This window comes from Babylonia areolata, chromosome 34 (genome assembly GCF_041734735.1).
Source record: "Babylonia areolata isolate BAREFJ2019XMU chromosome 34, ASM4173473v1, whole genome shotgun sequence".
NCBI classification, from domain to species: Eukaryota; Metazoa; Mollusca; class Gastropoda; order Neogastropoda; family Buccinidae; genus Babylonia; species Babylonia areolata.
The window spans coordinates 18,332,572-18,341,337 of record NC_134909.1 but is presented as its reverse complement, the minus strand read 5'-3'; the positions used below and the strand labels follow the sequence as shown (position 1 = coordinate 18,341,337).

Below are 8,766 nucleotides of genomic sequence, written 5' to 3'. Positions count from 1 at the left end.
TAATGACTATCATGATCGTTCGTTGTCGTTTACCCCCCACGATTTGTCTCACTTTGAGATGATGGGCTTACAGATGGAATTATAACTGATCGAGTCCTGTCCTCTGGAAAAGAGCCCTCGTCATACGATCTGTTAATAAACGATTTTGTGAGTCACAATGTATTCGGTTACTTTGAAAAAATTCTCCACAAATTTCGTCTGTCCCTGAAGAGAGAAGCGGATATAGATAGATAGATAGATAGACAGAGGTAGATAGATAGAGGTGACGACAGAGAGAGAGAGACAGAGACAGAGACAGAGATGGGCAGCGACAGAAACAGACAGACAGACAGGCAGACAAACAGGCACACAGACAGAGAGCTTTCAAACCATGGCGATATCCTGGATTGTCTGATCGTAACCAGTGCGCCACTCGTTCAACACGTAGCAACCTCAATAAAAAGAGACGCTCGTCTGGCAAGTGACACTGCAGCAACAGCAGCAACAGTCCCAGCAGCAGTATCAGTAGCAGCACCAGCAACAGCACCAGCAGCCTGCCAGAAGCAGTGTGTGGCGAAAGAACGACATCACGTCCCCAGGAAACAAGATGAAGGCTGTCGTCGCTTCCTTCCTGGTCGCCGTCGTTGTTTTGGTGATGGTTGGTGAGTTCACCAAGTTTCCACAACTGTATCATCATTCCGCCGCATTGTCTGTCTGTCTGTATGTATGTATGTATGTATTTCTTCTTCCTCGTTCGCCTCCCATTAGATGAGCAGCCCGGTGTCCTCGATGAAGGCTGCCGTCCGTCGCAGCTCCTCCAGGGTGCCGTACAGCTTGGCTTCCACTGCTGTTGGTGTTGGCCAGCACTTCCTCCTGGATGCTGCATGCGTCGTACAGTCTTGAAGGATGTGGTGGGTTGTCATTGGTCCCTCACCACAAGGGCACTGTCCACTCTGTCCAATGCCAAATTTTGTGTGCATGTGGTGGAGCAGGCGGTTGTGTCCAGTCCTCAGGCGGAAGATCGTGACCTGTTCCCGTCGTTCCAGCAAATGGTATCTGTCTTCTGGGTTATATTTGGGGTGCTGGAGGCGCCACTTTATTCCTTGCCGTGCCTTGATGATTGTCTTGATTTCATCGTATGACACCAGTTTGTTGGCCTGCTCTTTCTGTGCACCGTCTTTTGCCAGAATGTCCGCTTTTTCGTTGCCTCTGATGCCACAGTGTGTTGGTACCCATTGTATCACCACTTTCTCCACTCTGGCACTGAGGGCAACAAGGGCTGAAGTGAGATGGTTCTGTTCTTTTTTCTTTGTCTGTATGCCTGTTTCCCCTTTTTCCCCGCTCCCCTCATCCTTAATTCTACTGTTTCTCTGGAGTAAAGCCTTCTTCTTCCTCTCTGTGAAGATTCCTTTGGGCGCCGCACAGAACTGTCCACTAGATTCCTCCCGGTCTGTTGGTTGTGTGTCGAAGCCTGGGTCTCTGAAAATGGGTTTCTTATCCATTCTGCAATGTTATCAGTCCATCGGGTTTTTTTTTTCTTTCTTCTTCTTCTTTCTTTCTTTCTTTCTGTCTTCCCCCCTTCTCCTTTCTTCAACAAATCATTGGAGGACTGTTTCAGCAAGGTTACTGGCTCTCGTGACGTGTCCATACCACCGTGGCTTTCTTTTCTGCATTGATGTCAGCGGCTCTTCTTCATAAGGTTTAACTCTTTCCATACGAACGGCGAAAGAGACGACGTTAACAGCGTTTCATCCCAATTACCATCATCAAAATATTGCAAGCGGAAGGCTCTTATACTGAAGAGGTGAATGTTGACAAAGAATACCACAATTCTGACGACGGAAGCTAAAGGTTGGGTCATTCAGACACCCACTGGACATCCGAGGGGTCTGTGTAGAGGAGAAGAGAGGACTGGCCGTACCGAGTGAGTTGGTTTGGCGCACTTGTTCATGTGTGACGTGATCAGTGTATCTGATGTTTAGTACCTTGCGAAACCACCTCATTTCCATAACTTGATTTCCTCTTTCCAAATCCAGCGTGATGATCCATGCCTCGCATGCATGCAAGAACTTGGGATATTGATCAAACGACGGGCGCAATAGCCGAGTGGTTAAAGCGTTCGCCACTCAATCTCAGGGTCCCGGGTTCGAATCTCGGTGACGGCGCCTGGTGGGTAAAGGGTGCAGATTTTTCCGATCTTCCAGGTCAACATATGTGCAAACGTGCTAGTGCCTGAACCCCCTTCGTGTGTTTATGCAAGCAGAAAATCAAATACGCACGTTAAAGATCCTGTAATCCATGTTAGCGTTCGGTGGGTTATGGAAGCAAGAACATACCCAGCATGCACACCCTCGAAAGCGGAGTATGGCTGCCTACATGGCGGGGTAAAAACGGTCATACACGTAAAAGACCACTCGTGTACATACGAGTGAACGTGGGAGTTGCAGCCCACGAACAAAGAAGAAGAAGAAGAAGAAGATTAAACCAGCGCACGCAGAAGTGTGATCTTGGTGTTTCATGGAGATGTTGATTTCCCTCCACATAGGTTTCAGTCAAGACAGTGCTAATGTTGCCCTATCTTGCCGTTGTTTCATCCAGTCTTTTAACAACAAGCTGGACGAATTCTTGTTCACTTCTCGCCAAGCTGTTGATGTCGTCTGCTAAACGATGGTTCGTAATGGTTCTTCCTCCAGTGCTGACTGTGCTGACATACTCTTCAAGCGCGTCCGTCATGATGTTGGTTAAGTAAAGTTGTGGGTGAAGATTATAAAAGGACTGTATGGAAACTGCTATACTGATTTTGGGGTCACAGTCTTTTATTGTCTTTACGATACGCAGTCATACTGGAAACAACAGGAGACAGTGAACAACAGACACACTGACCACATCACCAATGGACAAGTGCCCCAAACCATCCAGCAGCACTTTGCACCATATGAAGATCTGTTGACATCAGTTAATTAAGAAGAGGTGGAACTATGTTGCTATGGCTACGTCAAAACACCCGATGGCCTTGCTTGAACAATCCTCCAAGAAACAGGGACAGACAGAGAAACAGACAGACAGACAGAGAAACAGAGAGGTGACTGATCATTGATTTCATGTAAACCATTGACTACCTGATCAGTTGATCGGATGATTAATCAATTGATCAAAGCTGGCCTTTATTGACTGGTTGTCTGTCAGACGCCGTTGCCATCAGGACTTCATTGGAGGATCTGGTCTGTCCGGAGTCGTCCGAAGAATTGACCGATCTCCTTTCATACTGTGCCCTGTCCTCTTCCCTCATCCTCATCGTGAACAATACTGACCCCTGCAGGTAGGTACAACTATACATGTCCGTAGCTGTCTTTTCTTTGTATCTGAACGGCTGTGTACGCATGTGTTTAGGGTTAAATGTCAGACAGGATTTGAAAATTAACGTGGGCAAGCACTCTCCACTATAATAAAATACTTTCCGAAATAGTCAGGACAACAGTTACCTCCTCTGCTGTGCTGATGGTTACAGTCGAACACGACTGACTATCATACGTATATGTATGTGTGCGTGCGTACGTGTGTGTGTGTGTGTGTGTGTATGTGTGTGTGTGTATGTGTGTGTGTGTGTGTGTGTGTGTGTGTGTGTGTGTGTGTGTGTGTGTGAGCACGGATTTGCTCCGTATTTGTTCCTGGGTGCTGTCTAATTAAATAACTTCCTTGTACAAACAAAGATTTGTGTAAACATATGTATGTGTACATAACTACATGCATGTATATGAATGTGTATTGTGTGTGCGTGTGCGTGTGTTTATGTACGTTTGTGCCTGCCTATGTGTGCGTATGTGTTAGGGTAGCTGTTAGATACACATGTATGTTAAAATGTATGTATGCAGCGTGTGTGTGTGTGTGTGTGTGTGTGTGTGTGTGTGCGTAGTCACATTTTGGTGTGTGTATGTAACATTGATATGATGTTTTATGTTAACAAAAGCGTTTTTGTAAAGCACCTAGAGCAGATTTCTGGATAGTGTGCTATATAAGTATCCATTATTATTCTTATTATTACTGTCATGGTTCATTACACTGTTCGCGTCTTATTGTCCCTTTCTGGGCTTTTTTGGGTGATTTGTTTTGTTTTGTTTGCTTTGTTTTGCTTTGCTTACTTTTTGGAAAAAAAATCCATCATTGGGTTACATCTTTTGTCATAGCATCAGGAGTTATCCTTTTCTTATTCCATACCACATTATTACTTGTATTCTTTCTGAAATCATGCAGAAAGACTCTTTTTTTTTCTTTTAACAATGGATATGTACTTTAATATAGCCACAGATCAAGTGTAATTTTGAAAGGTCGGTATCTAAACGGACACAAAAACACCCCATGCATGCTTGCATCCATTAACCACTTAAGTGCTGCTGACGAGTATGGTCGGCCAATGAAGTTTTGTCACCTCGCCTAGATCAGACTCAGCTCACAGGCCAGGGGTGTCAGTCATGGTTCTTTATCAATTAGACCTTTCCCGCTTCAAACAGCATTATTTTTCTCCATCAGAATCAATCACACCACTTATAAGAACACAAAAAAAGAGTAACTGCATTATTTGTCTTGGGGGCTAGTTGGCCTTTGGGGAACCATCCCAACACCGACTGTCCTAAAGCCCTCTTGGCCGAGAGTGGGGGTGTAACTTGGGCAAGACACTCTCCACTATTGATAATAACGACAACAAAGTTTCAGTAGCTCAAGGAGGCATCACTGCGTTCGGACAAATCCATATACGCTACATCACATCTGCCAAGCAGATGCCTGACCAGCGGCGTTACCCAACGCGCTTAGTCAGGCCTTGAAAACAAAGAAGAGAGGAAAAATATCCTAGCCCAGATAGCCTAGGGCAGCAGGTGCCCCCTCTGCTATTCCTGATGATCATTGTCAGGCACTACTTAGACTACCATGCGATAAATTACAGCATACTGATCTTACTGGAACCAAGATGGTCAAAGGGTTAATTCAACAGCCAAAGGGTTAAGTGGGGACACGGCAGTGCAAAAGAGTCCAAACTGATGATTTTTCATGATTTGAGTTTTTGATGGATTTCGATTCTTGAACATCTCTTCTATCATATGCATAAGTTTTTCCACTGTAAAGATGTCTTTAACAATGAAAAAAATGTCAATAAAGATTGTTTGCTGAATCACGAAAGTGTTTATCAAGAATTTTTTGTTCAATTTCGACGCAAGTCGTCAAGTTTCTGGCCTTGACAACATACCTTGGACTTGCTTAATGATGAGTAAACCTACAACCATGAGACTTTTCATGATTGTTTTATGACATGTTATTGAAGTTTTGTCACGAGTATGTTTGAAAATATTCTTTGGGTTTTAATTCATAGCAGTTCCAATCATTTTATCCATTGTAAATTTTGAGGATTTCGCAATACCCAAAATTTCAAAAATCCATAAAAAGTACAATAATTGAAGAATCAACACAATCTCACGTGAAAATGAAGATAATGTCATTGTGTATCAAGTACACATAACAAAAAGTGTCTGCATGCACCACACGGACCACAAACCCGATTTATTTGATACATTGTTTGGCGGCCATTTTGATTTGTTTCCATAGCAACGGATATTCACAGAAATCTAAGAACACTTTTTTTGTGATCCACAAGTGATCCACCTAGTAGACCAAAAAAAAAGAAAAGAGAGAGAGAGAGAGAGAGAGAGAGATAGTCGGAGAGAAAAAAAACCCCGTTATTTGCCTTAAAGCAGCGACAAATTTGGTTTGGGTTTCAGTGCTGTGGGACGCTTTGAGGGGTATTGCACAGACGCTGTGATCGCCTGTTCACACACAGACTGGATGCAGAACAGCCCGCTCGACTGTTCCCCGTACGTGGAAGAGTTCCGACAAACATTACCAGGCTGTTAGGAGCACCAGGTATTTTTACCCGCCCATGACAAACTTTACCAGGCTGTTAGGAGCACCAGGTATTTTTTTTACCCGCCCCTGACAAACTTTACCAGGCTGTTAGGAGCACCAGGTATTTTTTTTACCCGCCCCTGACAAACTTTACCAGGCTGTTAGGAGCACCAGGTATTTTTACCCGCCCCTGACAAACTTTACCAGGCTGTTAGGAGCACCAGGTATTTTTTTTACCCGCCCCTGACAAACTTTACCAGGCTGTTAGGAGCACCAGGTATTTTTTTTTACCCGCCCCTGACAAACTTTACCAGGCTGTTAGGAGCACCAGGTATTTTTACCCACCCCTGAAAAACTTTACCAGGCTGTTAGAAGCACCAGGTTTGTTTTGTTTTTTTACCCACCCCTGACAAACTTTACCAGGCTGTTAGGAGCACCAGGTATTTTTACCCACCCCTGACAAACTTTACCAGGCTGTCAGGAGCACCAGGTATTTTTACCCACCCCTGACAAACTTTTCCAGGCTGTTAGGAGCACCAGGTATCTTTACCCGCCCCTGACAAACTTTACCAGGCTGTTAGAAGCACCAGGTATCTTTACCCGCCCCCGACAAACTTTACCAGGCTGTTAGGAGCACCAGGTATTTTTACCCGCCCCTGACAAACTTTACCAGGCTGTTAAGAGCACCAGGTATTTTTACCCGCCCCTGACAAACTTTACCAGGCTGTTAGGAGCACCAGGTATTTTTTTACCCACCCCTGACAAATTTTACCAGGCTGTTAGGAGCGCGAGGTGTTTTTACCCACCCTGAGGTCCCCTCTGTTGGACAGTAATGGCCATCTGTCATCAGTAGCTGATCTGTTGTGGTTAATTCACCTTTTGTTCGTAGATAGCATTTGACGAAAGTCGTAGCTAGCAATCATTTTAATTCCCGATTTGTTCGTAGATAGCATTTGACGAAAATCGTAGCTAGCCATCATTTTAATTCACTGTTTGTTCGTAGATAGCATTTGACGAACGTCCTGGCTAGCTATCATCTTGATTTACTTTTGCTTTTCGTGGACTGCAGTTGATTGCATCCATGTATAACATTTCTTGTCCCTTTTCTTGCCTCAGATCTCCACCTGACCAGCAAATGACCAGTACGAAATTTGAACATGTTTATGACGAACACCTGTTGTGAAGACTGGATAAAGTTTTGCTTTTGCTTGCAGAAGCGAGTTACTTGTTGTTGATTGAAAAAGTGGGTGGTGTTTCACGGTGTGTGTGTGGTGTGTGGAGTAAGATTATAAAAAAAACACAAAAAACAAACAAACAAAAAAACAAAACAAAACAAAACCAAACCAACAGAAGTCGACAATGAACTGGATTTATCGATCACTTTTTATACACGTATTGCATTTATCAGATTGTATTGCACTGTGTTCTATTGTATTTTGTTACAACATAATTATTTCTCTGTTTGAAGTTCGCACTGCTCCCCCTCCCCCCCACACCCCCCCACCGCACGCCCCCTCCTCCCCCTCATGGGAGAGCATGCCGCCACATTGCAGCGCCACCTTTGTTGTTGTTGTTGCTGTTTATTTGTTTGCGGGTATATCAATTTTTTTTTAGCACCAAAGTGGATTTTTCAACACAATTTTGCCAAGGAAACACCTTTTGATGTCGTGAGTTCTTTTACGTGTGCTAAGTGCATGCTGCACACACGACCTCGAGTTTTGTCGTCGTACCCAAGGGACAAGCACCCAGACCATCACCCTCGTGCCAGTGGACGGATGAGTAAAAAAAATAAAAAAATAAAAAAATTAAAAAAACAAACAAAAAACAAACAAAACAAACAAAAAAACACCCCCAAAACCCAAAAAACTCCGGTCCGTGTGTGGGAATCGAACTCTCAGAGACCCGCTTCCTGGTTGGACGCATTACCACTAGGTCAGCGGCAATGCACAGCGAGAGCAATAAAAAAAAAATAGACAAACGACTCAACTAATAACAACCAGTTTTCTTCTTCTTCTTCCTCTTCATTTGTGGGCTGCAACTCCCACGTTCACTCGTATGTACACGAGTGTGCTTTTACGTGTATGAACCGTCTTTAACCCCGCCCTGTTGGCAGCCATACTCCGTTTTGCGGAGGGGGGTGGGGGGTGGGGGGTGGGGGTACATGTTGGGTATGTTCTTGTTTCCATAACCCACCGAACGCTGACATGGATTAGAGGATCTCAAAAAAAGTATCGGGACAGGCCCGGCGCTTCCTGTTTTGAGGAAATGCCCGGTGCTTCCTTTTTTTGAGAAAATACCTTGTTTTGTTCCAATGTACTTTTTATTTACCTGTGTGCTAGCTGAATCGGTGGCGTCGGCAGCACTGACTTGGGGTTGTGTACCTTGTGAATGGAGAGAGTTATCACTCTTTACTATTTGTTTACCAAACAGTGACCCAGCTCGCCATCCCCACCTGTAGTCTACAGTAGCACACAGCAGAAGAAAACACAGGATGACTACGAGAACCACAGACACCACGAGTCGTCATACTGCTGTTTTGTATATGATATGATAGTCAGTCGTGTCCGACTATGACCATCAGAACAGCAGAGGAGGCAGCTGCTGTTCCGACTATCTGGGCTAGAATTTGATTATAGTGGAGAGTGTCTTGCCCAAGTTACATCCCCACTCTCTCGGCCAAGAGGGTTTTAGGACAGTCTGCGTTGGGATTGTTCCCAAAGGCCAACTAGCCCACAAGGCTGCAGCACTAAGAGCCAGTGCAATTTTGCCTCCTAGTTTGAGAGTCATAGTCCTTCACAAAGACTAAGCTGTAAATGATTTCCCATTGACTGGAGAAACCATTGATAATACAGCTCTCACTTTGCTGTTGGCTCAAATGTAAACTTATGTCAATCT

At 44.4% G+C, this 8,766-nt stretch overlaps 1 protein-coding gene across 1 annotated transcript; it reads left to right on the top strand.

The window, feature by feature from the left end:
- The first annotated feature begins 479 nt into the window (after positions 1 to 479).
- Positions 480 to 6,150, top strand: LOC143277404 (uncharacterized). The gene is made up of 3 exons (XM_076582197.1): positions 480 to 641; positions 3,166 to 3,298; positions 5,748 to 6,150. The coding sequence occupies exons 1-3, from the start codon at positions 587 to 589 to the stop codon at positions 5,878 to 5,880; spliced, it is 321 nt and encodes a 106-aa protein (XP_076438312.1). The 5' UTR covers positions 480 to 586; the 3' UTR covers positions 5,881 to 6,150.
- Positions 6,151 to 8,766: the final 2,616 nt, after the last annotated feature.